Genomic DNA, 22032 nt, shown 5'->3' with positions numbered 1-22032 from the left:
CCGCTTAAATTTCTTTCCTTCATTGCATAGAGGAGTCTGCTTTTACTCGAAGGCCGATGAACGTGCAGGCTATGTAAAACGCGATGGCGATCCCCTAGCCATGCATGACGCTGCTGGTTGTTTAGATTAGATTAGCAATGAAGTCCTGTGTGAGATGATGTTCGAGTTAGCGAGGGTTTCAGAGTTCCGAGCTCGACCCAGATTATAGATATAATGAATATCCAGTGGTTCAAATAAACACCCACGTAACGCTCAGCATTTCTGAGCTGAATGGGAAAGTGGTGCCGTTTCCTCGTATTTAGAGCTAAGAAGATTTAATTACAGTTGTTTTAAACACTCTGGAGTAGGTCAAAATAAACACTCAAGTCATGCCTTCGTACAGCAACATCGAGAGCTATTACACAGTCTGGGTAGTTAGACGGGTTTCTGGTGTTAATTTCACTGAGCAATCTTTTCCTGTTTCTCGAGAGTCTCTGGTTAAAGGCTGGACAGTAGAGCGATGGGCATTATCTCAATGAGATAGCACACTGTGTGTGTGTGTGTGTGTGTGTGTGTGTGTGTGTGTGTGTGTGGTGTTCATCGTTAATGTCTTTATGATAAAATGTCGCCAGGCTCGCATGAATAATGACAGCGTTGCACAAGTGCCTCAGCGGTGTCAAGTTCCTTACAGCTTTCCTCCACTTCTTCACCTTCTTTCTTTTCCTCCTAGTCGACGTGTCGTCCCCTGACCCTCCCCTCCCCCCTCCTCCCCCTCACAAGAACGTAAAACAGAACATCATAAATCTCGAGTACAAAGAATCTCTGGACACATCTGATAAGCGGTGCTCTTAGAGCCTCTTCTTCTCCTCCTTTCCCGACACTGTGCCTCATTTCCTGTGTTTCTCGTCTTTCTCTCCTCCTTTCGAGCCGTCGGCCGGAGTGTGCCGGTTGGAGGTCTGGTTGTTGATGAACATCTTGTCGAGGCCCTTGAGCGCCTCGGTCAGGTAGTTCTGCAGCGCGGTGAGCGCGGCGCAGATGGCCGGCGAGCCGAAGCCGTGCGTGATGAAGCTGAAGTGAGACAGACAGCTCTGGATGCCCGGCTCCAGGATGGGCGTCGGACGAGAGTTCCCGAGCGGAGTGCGGTCTTGCGCCAAGAGGTCTGTGAACTCCTTACACAACTGCCTGAGTGCAGGAGAGACACACAGAGGGAGAAAAAGGGTTTAACGGTCATCAAACGCAACATTTCATAGCGTTAAATATCTCGAAACGTGATCTATTACCTGTTTTAGACTTGTTCGAACGCATGACAATGTGCGAACACATCAGTTAAAAAAGTTGCTAGCACTGTGGAGTGAGAAGCCACGCCTCCTTGATTTAGATTGACAGGCAGAGAGGCCACGCCTCCTTCACCGTGGGGTATCAGATTTTTACTGAAGCAGAGATGCCCGGATACATTTAATCCCCATCCTCGAACTACTTTTATCCGGTACGCGTAGATTTATCAGCAGGGTTTAAATTCACACTGCACACCCCCTTTCACACTAACAACCCACACACACTGTCGATATTAGCCTCGGTATTAGCATATCTGCTGCCTTCTTTGCTCTGCTGGTGAACGGGAAAGTTATTTTTTTAATTTCATTTAAAGTGTCATTTTAGTCAGTTGAGCGATCAAATAATTATGGTTTTGGTCTGCGATGGATGAGGACTTTATTGAAGCGTGTGGCCAAACATTTACATCCACATTTATTCACCCTGGAGTCTGAAATGCCTGGTTATGTGTAAATGTATAGTACAATATTAATGACAGAATGAACAAATAATTGAAATGAATTGAACTAATATAATCCAATCAAAGCAGGTAACTTGTTTATCAGAATCAGAGTTAGTATTAGAGTCAGTGTTGGAGTCAGAATCAGAGTTAGAGTCAGTGTTGGAGTCAGAATCAAAGTTAGTCAGTGTTGGAGTCAGAATCAGAGTTAGAGTCAGTGTTGGAGTCAGAATCAGAGTTAGAGTCAGGGTTGGAGTCAGAATCAAAGTTAGAGTCAGCGTTGGAGTCAGAATCAGTATTAGAGTCAGTGTTGGAGTCAGAGTCAGTGTTGGAGTCAGAATCAGCGTTAGAGTCAATGTTGGAGTCAGAATCAGAGTTAGAGTCAGTGTTGGAGTCAGAATCAAAGTTTGTCAGTGTTGGAGTCAGAATCAGTGTTGGAGTCAGAATCAGAGTTAGAGTCAGTGTTGGAGTCAGAATCAGAGTTAGAGTCAGTGTTGGAGTCAGAATCAGAGTTAGAGTCAGTGTTGGAGTCAGAATCAAAGTTAGTCAGTGTTGGAGTCAGAATCAGTGTTAGAGTCAGTGTTGGAGTCAGAATCAGAGTTAGAGTCAGTGTTGGAGTCAGAATCAGAGTCAGAATCAGAGTTAGAGTCAGAATCAGAGTAAGTATAAGAGTTAGAGTCAGTGTTGGAGTCAGAATCAGAGTCAGAATCAGAGTTAGAGTCAGAATCAGAGTACGTATAAGAGTTAGAGTCAGTGTTGGAGTCAGAATCAGAGTCAGAATTAGAGTCAGAAACAGTCAGACTCAGAGTCAGAAACAGGGTCAAAATCAGAATCACGGTCAGAGTATGAGTTGGAATCAAAGTCAGACTCACAGTCAGAGTCATAATAAAATCAGAATCAGTCAGAGTGTGAGTCAGAGTCACAGAGTATGAGTCAGAATCAGAGTCAGAACATTCAGAACTACAGGACTGTGTTTGTGCTTCTCAAGATTTTGAGTCCATTGACGCTTCTCCAGTAAAGAGTAGATTTAGCGCATCACCACGATGACCAGCAGAGACACATTTGTTACGTACGCCACATTATTAGCCCACATCGACTCCGACGAAGGGTCTTCAGACCCTTATCATTATCTTTCTAATGGTCTGTTTTGGAGTAAATCTGGATCCTTCTATTTCTAATAAAATACAGAAAGCAGACGGACTGCCAGCATCTCACTATTTGCACTATTTCGATGTTTCTCAGTACTTAAAATGAACGAGCGTTGTTAACAGAATTCTGACCCGGAGCACAAGAAAAGCTAAAAGATGGGGTTAAAGACGGAAAAATCCATTTCCACAATGAGAAAAAAACTTCATGCACATTTCATTATATTTCATTATATTTCATTATATTTCATTAGATACGTCTCAGCATTGATCAACCAGGAAAAATAAGCCGCATCGATGCTTGACAAGCGTGAGTTTTCACAATTCCTTATAGCGATGAATAATTTTCCAAGTCTAACTATCGAGATTATAAGTAACTGGAGACAGAACTTTTTTTTTTGTACTCCACGTAGATCATAAACCGTCGAAATCGTTTGAGAAATAAATGTCACTGTGCTTTTTACCCAGAAAACCCCACAGCTCCCCCGTTTACTCGTATTTGTATAAAGGTCAGTCTTGCCCGGATCAATATGGCGGACACGTCGACGGGAATGCTTATGTGCGCAGGCGCGTAGTGTTTCTTTACAAAATGACATCGCCACCTACTGGCCTGGCGTGCATAATACAGCGTTTTCAGTCGTTTTCGCGGATCCGGAAGTCAACTCTTGGGTATGAACCAGCTCGGACATCCTATCTAGCATGTAATGAAGTAGTGCTTTTAATCACTGCTTCATTTAATATCTGAAATTCCATGCTTCTTAAGGTCGTTAAAACAGGGTTAAAGGTAAACTACGTCATCCAGTCTTCTTGTCTACGGTATACTAGATGACCCTGAAGCGGTAACAAACAGAAAAGCATTCGCCCTATCATCTGGAGGTCATGAGTTCAAATCCAGACGATGCCACAGTCATCCACAACGGTCTGGGTGGGAGGGGCATACTCTCTCTCCCCTGTCGATCAGAGCAACGCTATCCAATCATGACTGTCTGTGAGTTCATGCACGCAGAAGAGGGAAGACGGCACTTCACTCAGAGTGTGTTACGCTGCCCTGTGAGCAGCAGGTTGGCTGGCTTCATGCGTCACGGAGGAAGCGTGTGTTAGTCTTCACCCTCCTCTGTGGTGTGGTGGTGAGTGTGAACTGGCCAAGACCAAATTAAGGGGGAAAAAATCCAGAAGAACAAGATACAAACAATGAAAACACACTCTCAAATGTACAACAGTGATCCTTAAAGTCAACAGGAGGAGGCTTGTTTTTGGATTGCTTCTCCGAGCATGTGACGGCTATCGACGGGAGGGTGAAGCTGAAGGATAACATGCGCTTCATCCAAGACACGTGAAGCTTATGCTAAATAACACACTGGGGGGAAAACGCTGTCTGCCCTCTTCCACATACATGAGCTCACAGACACACATGATTGGCTAATATCGCTAAGCGAGAGCGAGTGAGCGAGAGAGATTGAGAGAGAGAGAGAGAGAACGTTCCTCAAACTCCACGGCCAATTTCACTCTATTGAACCACTTGAGAGTGGCTTTTTTTTAAGTCATTACGGATGGGAGAGCATTCATAGACAAGAGTCGTAATAGCAATTACATGTTTGCACAGGATTTCTTTTTTAAAAACATCCCATGGGGCCCAAGGAGAAGGCTATAAGATCCAAAAGGAACAATGCCGACACAAAATCAGATGGCTTACCCGATAGATTTTGTATTAGTGAGATCTCTGTCTGTGAAGCGAATAAAGAAATCTCGTGGTTCTTTACGAACCTTCTCTCTAAGAACCACGTAACACAATCTTGGTCTGTTGAAACGTTGGTTTTAAAACGCGGGTTTCAAACGAGGTGATAAAACGGTTTCATCAGCACCTGTCTTCTTTTTCTCTTACTACCAGTGCAGTTCTTAACCTTTTATCCTACTTTACATTCGCAAACCCTAAGGCTTATCTTGTGCTAAAACAACGCAGGATGACTAAGCGCGTTTCGCCGTATAACAACTGACCGAGGTTTCTCCGAGTTTAAAAACACGACCGCTAACGTGAAGTTCTAACGTTTCGACTCGGAGAAGAAGAGCAGAAGTTTTCTTAAGAAGGAAGGACGTTGTCAGAAAGTACCCTTGTTAAATGTATAACGTGAGAAACGTGACAAAACGTGTTTCCTGTTAGCTGAAGACGGGAATGCAGTCTTCTCCAAATCATAAGGTCGGCAGATACGTCTCTCAAAGTCACTTCAATAAATAAACTGTAAGTAAATACATTTAAGGAGCGGGCAATTTGACAAAAATTATTATCACGATACATGAACAGTTTAAAAAAAATAACATTTTTTAAAAAACATTTTGTCATCGTAACCCTCAACACAACGTGAGTATACTTAACCAATCAAACACCACCATCTAGACTGACCTAACACGACCTAAAATCCAATCACAACCTGATCAGACTTAGCACGACTTAGTGCCACTTTAATCAGACAACCATTTTGGTTTGATTTTCTCGTTTATGAGGATGAAATGTAAAAAAAACAACAACAAAAAAATAAACGTTTTTACAGATGCGGTCTTCTCCAAATCATAAGCTCGTCAGACTTGTTGTGAATTCAATAAGTAAATTGTAAGTAAATAATAATAATAATAATAATAATAATAATAATAATAATGTGCCAACATGATGAAAAAAAACTTCACGTTCAACATTTAGAAAGAAAGAAATAACGTATTGATTAAGAGAAACGAGAAGAAAAAGAGCAAACTGTAAGGTTCGGTCATGTTTGAAAGTTGGAGAAGTGGCTATCGTCCAACTCTTATTAAGCAAAGCGGTGGTCATGTGGGTTTTATTTTGGGTTGCGTGGGTTTTTTTTTGTGGAAAATATAACCGTGTGAACTTTCAGATTTGAGGCAATGCAAGCAAGACTAAACCGATTCACAACAAAAGCAAAGAACACCAGGCCATGAAGGAAATCCACAGTAGCTCTATATACTAGTGCTATATACTCTTCACTTCTCATCAAGCTTGTGAGCCTTTCAGCCTGTTCTCAGTGTTCTGACTAGTAGAATTGTAGCCTGGTTGGATTTGTCCAACCAAATTTGTCCGCCAACAAACTCTGTGCATGTGAAGGAACACGCCATCGTGCTGAGCATTCCTCCCGCTCCATAGCCTCGAGCTTTGAGGAAAACGTGAGAGAAACTAATGCCAACGTTATTCAGCCTCTTCTAAAGACGCCCGAATCTCCGCGACCTTTCGTCGTTTTTGACCTCGCCGTCTTCTGCTAACAATTTAAAGATTGCTCTCGTCATCGATCAGCAAGAGAAACCCATCAGGGAGAAACCCATCTCAGGGTGAAACCCATCTCAGGGAGAGTTTGTTGGGAAAAATCAAATCATTAACCTGCAGGGTTTGAAGCGGGAGATTTATGACGTCCGTCATCGGAAGGAAGTGACGGATGATGATGATGATGATGACGACGATGAGGAAGTAACTGTGTTGAATGTAGATAAAGCTTTATTATTATTATTATTATTATTATTATTATTATTATTATCATGATAATGGAACTCATGAAGCTGGAGTTTCCTGCTTTTTTCCCTCCATAAGAAATATCAAGCTGAAGAAACAAATATATATATATATATATATATATATATATATATATATATATATATATATATATATATATATATATACTGTGAAAATGTTCTTACTCTATAAAAAAAGGTCATCGTTGACAGATCAGTGCAAAAACACCATTATGTGGCATCATGCACATCATCCAGGCTTGTCACTTCTTTTTTTCTTTTTTTTTTGACCCACATTCGATTTCCAACAACAACAGCCGCATTGTTGTCCACTCGCCATCACCATCATCATCATCTCTTTCTCTCTCTTCATTTCTGAACGACAGAACGTGTGGCCCCTGAGGCGTGTGCAGGACGGGAGGAGGAGGAGGAGGAGGTGGTGGAAGAGGAGGAGGAGGAGGAGGAGGAGGTGGATGACTGACTTTTGACAGACAGACAGACCGTGAAACGGGGAGAGAGAGAGGGATGAAGGGGGGGTTAAAAATGACCCTAGGGCGAAACTTCAAGGGGAAAAGCTGGCACTTTCAGGCTTGAAACATTTCACTTTAAATATAATGAGTTTCTCCAGCGCATGCCGGCCTGAGACGGATAAAGGGAACAGGTTTCTGCCTCATTAGAAACCAGCTTAACGTGTCAAAAAAAAAAAAGAAAAGAAAAGAAAAAAGAAAACCCACTCGGTTAAGCGTGTAACCATATAAGCAGAATTTCTGATTTTATTTTATGACGGATAGACCACATAGAACAACATTTACTCACGCAGTTTGCTACATTCCCTCACCCTGCTGCACCGAGATGCTAATTACTGGAATTTCTTTTTTTTTGTAAAGAATTAGCAAAAATCTAAAAAAATAAAATAAAACAATAAAAATAAAAAAATTGGCACGTACTTTGTTGCGAGCAGCATGTTTTTCCGCGCGTGGATCTCGTTGGGGTCCGTGTGCTGGCGGTTGAGGTACTCGGACACGGCCTTGGTGGGGAACTCTGTTTCACAGATGTAGCCAAAGTCTCGTGCTAAATGAACAGCTTCCCCTGGTGAGGGAAAACCAAATTATACACATGGCCTGGACGGTTTGTTAGAGGTTTTAAAAAATTCATTTAACAAAAAAATTAATTAGGGACGACTAACAAATAAATAAATAAAAAATTACAACGCTTTTTTCTTTCTTTTTTCTTTTTAAGAAAAGAAAAAACAAAAACATCTGGACACCCTGACATAGAATTACTCATCCACCCTAGTCCTAGATTTTATTTATTTATTTTAGATTTATTATCCATTTGTTGTTGTATTATTATACTAATTCCTTTATTTAATCATCTCACCCTGCTTTTTTTTTTTTTGCTTTCTTTCTTTCTTTCTTTTCTTTTTTTTTTTTTTTAGATCCCAAGAGTCCAAACAGACAGCAGGAAATCAAAACCAGATCTTCAGTGTGTTTCTCATTACGTAAGAGAGATTAAGGAGTTTACTAGCCTTAGGTCAAATCCTCTCTAAGTGATTTTTCTCACGTTTTTTGGAAAAGATAAATTGGAAGATGTTATGATACGCAGTCATAACGTTTGGACTCTCAGATAAGGTCAAAGCGAAATTACAGCATAATACAAATGTGTTTTGTTTTCGAGTTTGTGCAGTGCTTTACTGTAAACCTTCTCACGTTGGCTCTGTTCAGCGGTGTGGAGCTACATCACATTTATAACTGTAAACAGATCTCTAGCTTAGATATATCATTAGCCTTTATAAACAGATATAATCTTATAGTAAAATAAAGGTCCCGACAAAAAAAAAAAGAAAAGAAAAAAGGTAAATAAGGAGATCGAGTTTACCTTCCACCAGTGACGTCAGCAAAGTGACGTTGGCAGCTTTGCGTCTTCCTGCTGGCAAATTCAGCCCGATTTTTTCCAGCTTCTCTCTCAGAGAGCGGCCGCCGTTTTTCGATTTCGCTCTGAAAACAAAGAAAGTATTTATTTATTTATTTTTATTATTAAGAGAAGAAAAAAAAATTCCAGAGCACATCTGGTCCAGTTTTAGCCACTGGATCAATTATTATTATTATTATTATTATTGCTGATGGAAGTCTCCTTCCACTGTAAAGAATTCAGAAATATCTCTGATGCTCATATTCACAAGTTGCTCATAAATTCCTGTTTACACAAGTGCACTTATTGACTATATATAGTATAGGCTACAGTTAAAGAAGGAAATGATGTATAATCGCAGTTTCCGGTGTGAGGATGGGTTCCCCTTTGAGTCTCAAGGTTTCTTCCTCATGCCGCCTCATGGAGATTTTTGTTTATTTATTTATTTATTTATTTATTTATATTTTATAGGAACAAATTTCTATGTTTAAAACGTATATCCGGGATCTATAGATTTCTGTTAAGCTTCTTCGTGACGAAGTCGACTGTTCAAAGCGCCATGCAAAATAAAACACATTGAACTGGAGGGTGAAAGGAATTACCGGGTTGTGTAGTCTATCCATTCCTAATTCATCATTTAAAAAAAAAAAATGATTTCAAACAGGACACGGAAGCCGCGCGTCCGATCAGACAGTGTAGGGGGATTCAGCTGACATGTGGTTGATTTTTATCGACATATTACAGAAGTGCCTTCTTCCCTTCGTTGTGGTTACTGGAGCCAGGACTGTGTTTAAAAATAAATAAATAAATAAAAAAGTTGTATAGGACATGTACTCAGGAGTAATCTCTACGGAAGAAAAAGTATCCTACTGCCACGTTTAACATTAATCTGCTACTGTATTTCTAGGGAACTCGACACAATGCACTGTACTCATGTCTTTATATCACTGTTCTGTTCATGTCATCATGGGTTTAGTCGGGACAGTGTTTATAAAGACCGGCGCACGTGTTTGATCCCACTGGAGAACTCGTGGCTGTTTAGCAGTAACGATGATGAATGGTTTGCAATAAAAATAACATAAAATAAAATAAAACTCGGACGTTTCCAAATGCAAAATGCTCTTGGATAGAAAAGTGAGTCAGTCAGTAAAAATGTACTTGGAACTAATGAGAGAAGGTTTGATTTATGTTATGAGACATGTTCCATTTGCGCAATATTTAATCGTTCGAACCAACCACTTTAAACAAACAAACAAACAAACAAACAAACAAAACCAAACGCAAACTGCTGCCAAAAGTAATTTTACTTTTTTTTCTTCTTCTTCAGTGTATTCAGAATTCTTATAGCATACCGCAGAGCTCAATACACAATTCAACTATTTATTTATTTATTTACTTGTTTTTATCACCCACACAACATACCATACCTCCATCATTTATTTTCTATTTTTGCATTTTATTTATTTATTTATTTATTTATTGCTTTTATTATAGCTTCTAAACTAGAAACGCAAACCAGAACAAATATCTGATCTGTAATAATAATAATAATAATAATAATAATAATAATAACAACAACAACGCAGAAGAGGATGTGCTTCCCCCTGCTGAGACTTTGCTGGTCAAAAAAGTTTTCGCCTCCTTACTTTTAATAGGATATAAAAAATAATACACATTCTGTTCGAGCCTACCATTTTATTTTGATTTCCGGATCAGTCGCCCTGTCCGCCATTTTGTAGCCACATCAGACAACACAGTAAAGAATAATCTAGAAATAGCCTATTATAATGCGTCGTGTAGTGCATTACCCATAATGCACTTCATAAACAGTTTCACTCTCAGATCCGAGAAATAAAGGTACTAAAAGGTGTCACAGATGAGGTACCTTTAGCACTAAATTCTTACAAACTTACAAACATGCACGTATGTAGGCTAGTGTATACATTTAATCTAAACGCATGTTGTTTTATTTAAAGGTGCATTATATTCACATTCCCAGGTGCTACAAAAGACACATAAGGGTACCACCTCAGTGAGACGGAAGGGTACTAAACGGTTCAGTACCAATAGTATTGGTAGCCTATAAAAGCGTACAGAAGTAGAGAAAAGGTTCCCAAACTTTCCTCTTTTTTATTTTATCACCTGAGCTCTTTTAACTTTGATAAGTTTTAGTCTTTCAGATTAAATACTATATTTTTAAATATTTAGGGTACTAGTACCATTTCATTTGAGTTGATTTAATGTGATTTGCATTTCTATTCCAGTCTTAGGGATACTGAGGGTTAGGAAGCTATGGTGTAGAGAGTAAAAGCACTTTATGGTTATTTAATATACACTCGAAGGGGAGCCGGAAGTGACGCACCTGCGCAGTACCCCGCCGAGCAGGGAGGCGTTGAGGCACTCGGGCGGTGAGAGTCTCCGCTGCACTTCTCCCACCGTCACCTTGTACTTGGAGGTGGAGCTGAGCAGAGACAGGCGGCCCGGTACCGAGCAGAACACCTCGTTCACGTTGACGGTGACGCCGCCGATCAGCCCGTCTTTACTCATCATCAGAGACGTGACGCTCTTGTGCGGCATCGGGACTGCGGGATGGAGGGAACAGGGAGGAGGGGAAAAAAACCCCCACGAACCTCCATTTAAAATGCAAGAACTTTATTCAAATTGACATAATCAAATTCTTACTTCCGACAGACACTCAAATAATAATAAATTAAATAACGACAAAGATATTATTGATTTATTTATTTATTTTAAACTTCATTAAAAATCATTCATGGTCATTTTATACATAAGAGGTCTGTGTAGCATAGCCAAGGGCTCCGTGATATATATTTATTTATTTTCATTTTATTTTATTTACACGCACTTTATATTTATTAAGTTTTATATTTATTTATTGTCCTTTTAATCCAGACTTCAAGAAGTCGGAAACAAGTCGCTTATAAATCACTTCAGGAATATAAACTCTCTACAGCTCTGATAGAGAGACAACAAATACAAATAGAAATAGAAAATGTTATTGTACACGTACTGATAATGTTCAGGAAATAAATCCATTCTGAGGCGGGCAGGGCCGGGCGATATGATGATATATCGGTATCGTGATAAATTGTGACAATAGACTTTTTAGTAAATTGTGAATATTATTATTTAAATCATTACAAACTGACCGGAAGCTGCTGATTTGATGTTCAAATTTTATACTATTATCCTTTCCTTTGTTATTTCTGACAGATTTTGACATTTTTTCAGTGTTACTTTTTAATATTATTTATTTAAATTAAAAAAAAAAGTTATTTTTTAAATATCTATTTAAAAAAATCAATCAAAAATGATTGTTGTTGACGTTCAATAAATGATCATCAAACAGGTTTTTGTATGCTTTTTTAAATAAAATATATATAACTAATGTATTACTATGACTAGTGTACGTTATCTGAAGTTATGTGATGTGTTGCGTTGTGTTACGCCGTGTTACGTCATGTTATGCTATTTTGCACTGTGTTGTGTTACGTTATGTAACATAATGTTACATTATGTCGTGTTGTGTTGTTAGGTTACGGTACATTTCATTGTGCGGTGATGTGTTCGGTAACGTTGCGTTGCATTATGTTACATAACATTGTTATGTTGTTATGCTATGCTATGTTATGCTTTGTTACGTTGTGTTACGTTACACCGTCCTACATCATGTTACATTGTTATGTTGTTTTCTTACATTATGTCACGTTACATTACATTACGTTACATGTCATGGTGTATCGTTATGTTCTGTTACATTACAATATGTTACGTTGTTTTGTTACGTTGTGTTATGCTATGTTATGTTGTTTTGTTACGTTGTGCTACGTGAAGGCGTTACATTACACTATGTTACGTTACACTACACTGTAATGTTATATGCTATGTTGTGTTATGCTATATTATGTTATCTTGTTTTCTTATGTTGTGCTAGGTTAAAGTACATTATGTTGTGTTATGTAACATTACATTATGTTATCCTTCATCATGTTACGTTAACGTCGCCTACAGTTCCAATAACGTTCCCCTTCTTACTTACAGCTTTATTGCGAAAATAGCCGACGAATGTCAATCATGTCTTATCGTATTTTTTTAATCACACAAGCTAACTTTACATTTCCCGGATGGTGATCTGACTCTAGAGGCTGTTTAAACTGCTATTTAATAGCAGCATGATTATTATCCTGACTTCTTGTCTATATATTTAGCGGGAGATTTTAGACGACACCGCCTTACAGGGATTAAAATAGGCATCCTGTGAAATATAGGCTACCTTATGGGGAAAAAAAAAAAAAAAAAAAAGCCTCCCCATAAAATATCCCATGTAAGTGAATTCCTGTGATATGTGTTATGGGACACCTGGGATTGAGGGACACTTTAGGACTTCAGGAAATTCAATTTCAGATCATCCTACTTACTGTTGCGAGTAAAGAAAGGCTGAAATGGTGTAATTACAGCGTGAACACTGAGTGAGGATGATGAAGATTGGTGATGGGTGTCTATTATTGACCCTGAACAGACCTACATCTTCACATGTGCCCCAAATATTTCATCTAGTCATTTTTGTTGTTGTTTTTTTTTTGTGTGTGTGCATAAAATAAAATTGTAATACACTTCTAGAACCAAGGGTACTAAAACGCTACCTTTCCTCATTTCTGGACTGCTACGTTTGTCTATGTTGCTTTAATATGCACATTTAACCTGAAAGCTCTACAGACGATTTAATTATCCCGAATTAAAGCTGTTCAAATTTCCCTCCATTCACCAAGGAGTCTTCCGGTTTAGTACATTTCTATTGAGAGTGTATTCTCTCAAAGTTCCGGCTTATAAAAAAGACCCGTTAAAGACATGTGACCCTGACCGGAACCTAGACGTCGCGTCCTCATGTGGTAGAGACGCGTCTTGTACACGTTTAAGGTTATTTCTCAAAGCATTTTTTTTTTTGGTGCAGGTTATTGAATAAAAGAATAAAGCAAATGCTTAGCGATTCGTGTCAGAAATAAATCTTACTTAGGAGTTTGACTCCAGCCTGCACGCCCACTCTAATCTGCACAACCACAGCGGGGACACGCAGCGTTTAAAGGTCGCGTTTAGAGTCAAAAGAACATTTCTATCAAATATAACATATTTATTTATTATTATTGTTGTTGTTTAAAAAAAAAAAAAAGAAGTAGTATTTATTTCAATGCCAAGCGCCCGAGAGAATGACACAAAGTCTATCTTCTTCTGTAATAACACAAAGGCAGTGTGAAGCGCGAGCCATCTACCGACCCGGGTCACGGATCCCGATCTGCTCCAGCACGCGCACTCGGGAGTTGGCGCGGTGTTGAGCGCGCGCTACCGTTTTTAACAGGCCTAACACACAATGCATTAAGAAGAAGAGAGGGGGAAAGGGTTCGAGGACGGTTTTATTCTGTTCTGTTGTTGTTGTTGTTGTTGTTTTGTGATGTGCGCCTTTTATGAATACATTTATTAGTATTTATAAATGAAAATATATTTGACTTTCGACCTCGCTTGTTAACACGGAACTGTTAAGCTCGTGCCACGATGATACACTTATAGGAAATATTATTTAATGCTTTAACTCTGGATATATTTCTATACCCCGAGGCGGTTTTTTTTTCCGTTAAACGGAAAACAATGAAATATATATAGATATATAGATATATATTAAGAGAAGATTTTAAAAATAAATAAAGAAATAAATAATGTAAGAGTGAGGATTGGGAATGTACTGGAAGCTTGCTTTGTGCTTTGTTTAGGAATTTAGTCCTGAGGAAGTTCACTAAAATTAAGTTAATATTAACTCGGGTTTTTTATGCTAGCTAGGCCTATGTAAACATTTTTATAATTATTATTTTTTTAAATCAAATTTTCCCACAACGAATGTGGTGATCACTTCCGCCCTGCGCCTGATCTTTAACCCTTTAACCCCTAACCCTTAACCTAATTGTAATCTTTTGCTAAATACCACATGCGCTCGAGCTTACCCTTTTTTTTCCTTTCTTTCTTTTTTTATTTCATCCCTAATTATCGATTGTTGATTGACTCGTGCCAACGTGCAAATCGCCCTCGGGCACGTTTTCCCCCTAATAACGACGCCCTCGGTCGTTTAGTTCGCGCGCTCAATGTCAAAACGAACGTCTCTTTAACGTCGCGCTAATGCGGTAACGACGAGTGCGCGAGCCCGCGGAGACACGAGCTCAGCAGGGATATTGCGTGCCTGTGTGTGTGTGTGTGTGTGTGTGTGTAGGGGGGTGGATAATAGAGAAAATGAGCTCTAAACGAGCTCGCGAGATCGGGAAATCTCCATCCATCACGATGGCCGCTTAAGGTCCGTTCCTCTGGGAGAAACCCACATTTCCGGTTAACTAAATTACCGCCAAATGTCTCGAGCACCCGGACAAATATTAACACGAGCCCAGGGAGCGCGCGCTGAGCTCGGGGAAAGAGAATGACTGGCAGTGAAAGTGAACGCGACACTAATAATAATAATAATAATAATAATAATAATAATAATAAAATAATTTAGTTAATCTGTTAAAAAATATTCAGTATTTTTCCCTTATGTTAATACAAAACATCTAAAAAATAATTAAAACAATGTAATATATAGTCTATATATAAACTTTATTTTTTCATTTAATCGTATTAATATACTCGCTTTCAATGAGTTTTAAATTCATTTTGTATTCTAATGTATTATGAATAATAATAATAATAATAATAATAATAATAATAATAATAATAATAATTTGATTGTACAAGTAACGCACTAATGAACATGACAAACACTACTACTAATTATAAAGTGGAGTTGGTGTGTAAAGTGTCTGATATCACCTGTTCTCAGGTGTGTTTCTGATTATTTGCAAATCCACAAAACCCCTGGATAGTTTAAAGCCCCCCCCCCACCCCCCAACACCCCACCCCCCACCATCACCACCCCGCAAAAACAAGCCACTAAAGACATTGGTATCCGCTCCACACACAGATTTTGTCCAAAAAAATTAAATTCCAAAATCCGACACTGAACATTAATTTAACAAGAAATAATACACAGACGTTTTAACTTGTGGATATTGCGATTAGTCGATCATATAAACCTGCACCAAATTACAAAAATACAAAACAAACGGAATAAACATATGCAGTAGGCTAGAGTAAGATAAATATGAATTATTATTATTATTATTATTATTATTATTATTATTATTATTATTTCCGACTTTACCTTTTTTGATAACGGATTGATCCAGGATGTTCATACCACTGTGATTGGCGTCTTCTACAGCCTGTAAAACACACACACACACACACACACACACACACACACACACTTTATTTTATTGTCGCTTACTCCAGTGTCCATTTCAGCCTCAGAGCCTCCAAACTGAGCAGAAATGAAGAAGAACATGAAGTCTGTGTAGCACGGGGAGGAAACACAATGTGCGTCTGATTTAAGATTCGTGGACCTGAAACGACGGAACCAAACACGACAAGGCGGTTTTAATATATTATTATTGTTGTGTCAGAGTTGATTAGAGGATTTTAGAAGCTATAGCCAGGGGTCCTGAGTCATGTGTGGAGTTACTACTGAGAAGTGAGACAGCCTGAGAGCTGACACACTGCTGCTTCAGCTCGGGTTTACTCTCAGATCTCGCTCAGCACCGAGATTAGACAGATTGACGAAGTGGCGCGCGCAATCTCAACTCAACACCGGAAATTCGGGGTTATGGCTGTTTTTGAAGGAAAATTGTTTTGGCTTCTTGGATCGTGTGGATGCGGTGATGGGTCCAAACATACTGACGAAACATCTGTGCGTTTCAGTAGGTCTTACTGCACAGCAGATTCACGCGTTAAAACTCAATGCACCGGAAGTCTCTCTCTCTCTCTCTCTCTCTCTCTCTCTCTCTATCTCTCTCGATCTCTCTATCTCACACAGACGCCGCGGCTCTGTCCGTTTTGTGCTGAGTTATGAAAGGAAAAGATAACGTCACGCTCATGCGTCTTATAGGCTACACGACTAAACCGCGACACTTCAGAGTAAACACCGATCAATCAGTCTGAACCGGAAATGACGAGAGCAGGTGATTGAATTGAACATCTGGAGCATGGAAAAATGAAACAAATGTCACGCGCGTTTCTGCCATCAAACAAAGAGCACTGATCAACCCGCTCACTGACACTGAGGGCCTTTCGGGGTTTATAGAGCGTTATAAAGCGTTATGATCATTACACAGAATAGAGTGATGATACAAATTGCAAGGAAACGTGTGTGTGTGTGTGTGTGTGTATGTGTGTGTGTGTGTGTAATACGAATGCGCCCCGGGGTTAAACAACACACACACACACAACCTGAGTAGCGTCAAATAAATCACAGCGACCTAAATATTTGTTTATGGTTTCGGGTTATAATGTGTCGTTTCGCGCGACCCGCTATAATCAGTTTTATGGGGAAATAATGAGGATTAATGACGTTCCAATGAACATAATAATAATATAATTGATAATTATGCGTGAGAATCAGTGTGTGTGTGTGTGTGTGTGTGTGTGCCATATATGGAAATGATTGGCCAGAATAAATAAATAAATAAATAAATAAATAAATAAATAAAACAAACAAAAAAGCACACTTTATCCTCTAAGACGCATAACGAGACTCACGTGCGTGTCGTCCATGCCGTGCGCGAGACCGTGCAGAGACAGACTATCCCCCATCCCGGGCTCGAGCCCGTGCGGCGCAGAGTGCAGCAGCACGTCCGGTCGGCGCACGGAAGAGGAGTAATCCCGGGTGCGCGGGTCGAGCCCGGAGAGCTGCGGCGGAAGAGACGCCCTCGGCTGCGGCAGAAGGGACGCGCTCTCACCGCCGACGTCCTGCCGCTGGCGCGAGCCCCACGGGTGCTGCTGGTGCTGCTGGTGCAGCGCGTTCAGCGCGTACGGGTCGTTCACGTGCGAATACGGGTCCTGGCTCTGCGGGTACGGCAGCGGTTGGTACGGCGGCGGGAAGTACGGCGGCTGGAAGTCCGAGGAGGGCGCGTGCGAGAGCGGCGGCGCGCTGGAGTACGGAGCCTGAGACACCGAGCCGAGCTGGGAGAGTCTCGAGCTGTGGCCCGGTACGCCGTCATGGCGGTCCTTCAAACAACACACACCGGAAACATGATTAAATATATATATTCAAAGACAAATATTAGTGCTAAGCAAATATATCCAAATTATTATTGTTATTATTGTTATTATTATTATTATTATTATTATTATTATTATTATTATCATGGAACAAAACACACTTCAAAATGAAGGTTCTAGAAAAGTTTATTTTAAAAAAAAAACTTTTAAATTGAAGTCATGAATCTCTTCCCACCCTAACTGTTTATATTTGCTGCACGGAACAGTACTTTAGGGAACCAAAAAACCTGGTTCTTCTAAGTAGAAACATTTTGATATTAGGGGTCCAAGCACCAAATGTTTTTTTTTTATTATTATTATTTAAAAAAAAAAAAAACATTTGTGTGTAAAAGCTTTCTTGCACAAAAACGAACCAAAAAAAAACCGAAAAGTGTCAAGGTTTCCAATAGAGCCTTCAGCAAAACAAACAAACATTAAACGCAGGTGAAAAGTTGGAGCAAGGAATTAATTGCATTTCATTTACGCCACAAAAAAAAAAAAAAAAAAAAAAAAAATGAGAAAAGAAGAAGAGAAAAGAAAAGAAAAGCGGAGGGACTTACCGTGGCTGAGTAAGTGTGCACTAACATCTGGAGTTTACAATCTATTCCCACACACACACATACACACACCACATACACACATATACACACACACGTGCACACACACCGACCCGACTTCGGGGGAAGATCGGATACGCTGATAGAAAAGCGCGCGAGGAGATCCGTTTGTGTTTTCAGCGCGCTGTCCGACTCTCCGACTCGGTACCGCGCCTCGAGCTCCACGAGCCTTACTTATCCTTCTTCCTCATCCGGTGTTTTTGGGCTCGGGAGTGTGTGTGTGAGTGTGAGTGAGCGTGTGTGTGTGTGTGTGTGTGCGTGTGCATGCCGTCGCTGAGCTCCTGCCCCCGGAATAATCGTTATTCATGACTCTTTAATAAGAGCCGGAGAAGAAAAAAAAAAGAACAGCGCGGGAGAAGCGGAGCGTGAAGGCGCCGTCCTGCGCTCGCGCTGCCTCCTGCGTGGCGTGGCGTGACGTGACGTTCATTCGGTGGAAGGAGAATCCCGTGCACGAGTGGTAGGTGGAGTTTTTAGGAAAGGGGCGGCCGGGGGAGGGTAGGGGGGGGGGGGTGTAATCGGTGCGCGCGCACGCGACAAATAGTCAATACAGGGGAAACCACGCGCGCAGACACTGATACACTGATGCTCACTCTCTCTCTCTCTCTCTCTCTCTCTCTCTCACACACACACACACACACACACACACACGGTCCCATCATAAAGCATCAACGATCCTGTAGCAGCTGAAAGCAAGAGGACATTTTTCTCTACCCCATCCTTCACTAATCCCCCCCCCCCCCATAACCTCATAACCCCATCACCTCACCCCACTGTTCCTATCATTATGGTCGATTTCACGCGCCGGGGTCGTGGTGTTTAATTACCCCGGCCGCGTGACGGTGAGTGTGAGAGAAATGCCATGTGTGACTTTTTTTTTTCTTTTAAAAAGAAAGAAAAAGAAAGGGGGAAAACCCCCCGACCATCTAGACACCTCTCACGCGCTGCACCCTGTCACCCTGTCCCACACCGAGATGTACAAAATGTAAATAAATAAATAAATAAATAAATAAATAAATAAAAAAGAAAGAAGAAAAGACAATACTCCCATCCCCTTTCTTAATTTTTAACTGTTTTGTTTGTTTGTTCTAGTTCTTGTTTGGTTTCTTTCGTCAATCTACTAACTACAATAATGAGGGGGGGGGGGGAATAGCCCAGCTACTAACTACTAATTACACTGATTAACAAAACAGTAATCCAACTACTAAGTACATCCATTAATAAAAATAATAATCATCCTACTAACTGCGTCTACATCATCATTAATGAAGAAAATGATCTTGCTGCTAACTTCTAACAGCATTAAGCAATTAAAATATAATCTTACTACTAACTACTAACTATTAATTCATTAATTCAATAAGAAATGATCTAGCCACTAACTAATATCTCTTAAAATGAACAAAACATTGCAATCCAGACACTAACAGCTGTCTACATTCATTTAAAAGATCATTTAGCGGCTCACTTTTAACTATTAATCCATTTAAACATATAATCTAGCTTCTAACTACTATCGAGATTTCTAAAATAAATAAATGAATAATAAATAAAATATACCAGATACTACCTACTAACTGCATGAATTAACAAAACATAATAACGGAAACTAATATAAAATACTCAGTAAAATCCATAAACATTTTTTAATGTTGGTGGTAATAATATAAAAATGCGCACGAGAGGAAAAAAAAACAAACCCCAAAACAAAACAAAGTAACTTCGAATAAATCTGAAATAACTGTTAAAAAAGAAAAGAGAGAAAAAAAACCTCACAAAATGTTTTGCTAAATTTAAATGATTCTATATAAATATATATAACTTATATTGCAGTTGTAAGAAATGTGAAATGATATTAATGATTAAAATGATATAAAGATGAGAAAGGAAACGGCGGCGTGTCGGCGCGCGCTCTCCGGTGCACGTTACCTCATAAATGTCTTCATACTTGACATTTTCCACGAGCTTCCACAGCATGTTCACGCGCTGCTCCCCGCACGGCGAGTGGATTCACGTGCAGAGCTCCGGTCTCATCTCTCTCTCTCTCTCTCTCTCTCTCTCTCTCTCTCTATGAGCGCACGAGTGCTCCGCCTGAACCCACAAAGCTGCGCGTGAGATTTAAAAATCCCGGTACTTCCGCATTCCAAACTACAGATGAGTGAACCCTTAACGCACCGTGACCAAACCTCCCGCACGAGACCCGTGCCTAAAAGCGGAAGTTGACCTTAAGCGCGACTGAACATAACCCTGACAAAACGTTTAGTGCTGTAGAAAATAATAAGTAATACAAAAAAGGTACTAAACCTTTGGTACTTGTTATTTTTAACCTAGAAAGGTTACAGGAGTGTACAGTGTAAAGCTTTATCACTTCAAGTCATTTTAAAGGTGCAGTATGTAAACATTTCCATATATTAAAGGTACAATAGGTAAGGGTACCACACCATCCATACCGTTTAGTACCTTTTTTCCTGAGAGTCTATATATCTATATATGATGTAATTATACCAACATATATAATAAGAATAAGAAGAATAAGATTAATACAAAGGAGGGTACACGGTGGCTTAGTGGTTAGCATGTTCGCCTCACACCTCCAGGGTTGAGGGTTCGATTTCCGCCACAGCCCTGTGTGTGCAGAGTTTGCATGTTCTCCTCGTGCTTCGGGGGGTTCCTTCGGGTACTCCGGTGTCCTCCCCCAGTCCAAAGACATGCATGGTAGGCTGATTGGCCTGTCCAAAGTGTCCGTAGTGTATGAATGTGTGTGCGATTGTGCGGGGGTGTCCCCCGCCTTGTGCCCGAGTTCCCTGGGATAGACCCTGTGTAGGATAAGAGGAATGGAAAATGGATGGATAATAATAATAATAATAATAATAATAATAATAATAATAATAATAATAATAATAACACTGCGCCTCCTGCTGGCTCTAATCATGTGTTACAGCAAGATCTGCAGACTGAACTCTGGTCACATGGTACAACAAAAGTTCTCTGCTTCCATTTTAAAAATCCAATATTACCATATACAGTTACGCCCCACTTTATTAGGAACACCTGTACACCTGCACGAGTATCCAATCAGCCAATCATGTAGCAGCAGGATGCATGAACAGGTGTACAGGTGTTCAGGTGTTCCTAATTAAATGGACGTACAGTCCTTCAGTTTCTAAACTGCAAACCGGACCTGGAATAAAAAAATAAAAAAAACAGCATCTGTCAAAAATAAATAACCTTCAATATAAGTAAAGTGTATTTATTTTTCTTTAAAGGTACACTATGTAACTTTTGGCCCTCTAGCGGTTCAAAAATAAAACTGCATGCATTTTGCAGAAGAACACTGTGCTTGGTTGTGTTCCAGCTCTGCCTGTCTGTGTGGATGAATATGGAAATCCAAAAAAGATTTCCTTGGCGTGTAAGTGCCATAATTTATGCTTTTGTTTTGACTAATTGGAAACACTGATGTTTTTATATTAATTACATGATTTTTGCAATGGTCCTTCCTTGAAAATAAAATCCAGTACTGCGCAATAACACCCCATATTTAAACCACCCTTTACAATAGATAACGCTTTACAGTGAACTCGGTTAGAGCGCTACATGGCTATCTATCGTTTCAATAAAATAGCTTACCTGTCGAGGAAATAAAAAGCCATCTCCGGGTCACTTTTAAAACCTTTTAAATGTCTGAGTTGCCGCCATCTTTGAGAAGCCAAGCCATTGTTGATTCTGGTTTTATTACGAACTCTGTCGCGTTCCCTTTTTGCCTGTAGACTCTGCTCCGTTCGGCGTTTCTTGATTCCCCGAAGGTTTGCCGTTTTGCATGGTCCATGGTCTAGCTCGTTGTGACAGTTAACCTATGCTACTCCCACATCTTTACACCTAACAACTTACTCTCTGTTTATGGATATGACGCGACACG

General features: G+C 39.9%; 1 protein-coding gene across 2 annotated transcripts; it reads right to left on the bottom strand.

The window, feature by feature from the left end:
- Positions 1-756: 756 nt before the first annotated feature.
- Positions 757-21406, bottom strand: tfap2b (transcription factor AP-2 beta). 2 transcript variants are annotated; one of them, XM_053642817.1, is made up of 7 exons: positions 20046-21406; positions 17002-17469; positions 15569-15629; positions 10676-10895; positions 8281-8399; positions 7350-7491; positions 757-1161 (listed from the first exon to the last, which is right to left on the bottom strand). In XM_053642817.1, exons 1-7 carry the CDS (start codon positions 20091-20093, stop codon positions 867-869), a joined length of 1353 nt encoding a protein of 450 aa, XP_053498792.1. In that variant the 5' UTR covers positions 20094-21406; the 3' UTR covers positions 757-866. The 2 variants fall into 2 exon arrangements, with proteins under 2 accessions (XP_053498792.1, XP_053498802.1); XM_053642827.1 differs by lacking the exon at positions 20046-21406 and adding an exon at positions 18063-18587.
- Positions 21407-22032: the final 626 nt, after the last annotated feature.

The sequence above is a fragment of the Ictalurus furcatus genome, chromosome 2 (genome assembly GCF_023375685.1).
Source record: "Ictalurus furcatus strain D&B chromosome 2, Billie_1.0, whole genome shotgun sequence".
Lineage (NCBI taxonomy): Eukaryota > Metazoa > Chordata > Actinopteri > Siluriformes > Ictaluridae > Ictalurus > Ictalurus furcatus.
Note: the sequence above shows the minus strand (reverse complement) of the source record. Positions and strands in the feature narration are given on the sequence as shown.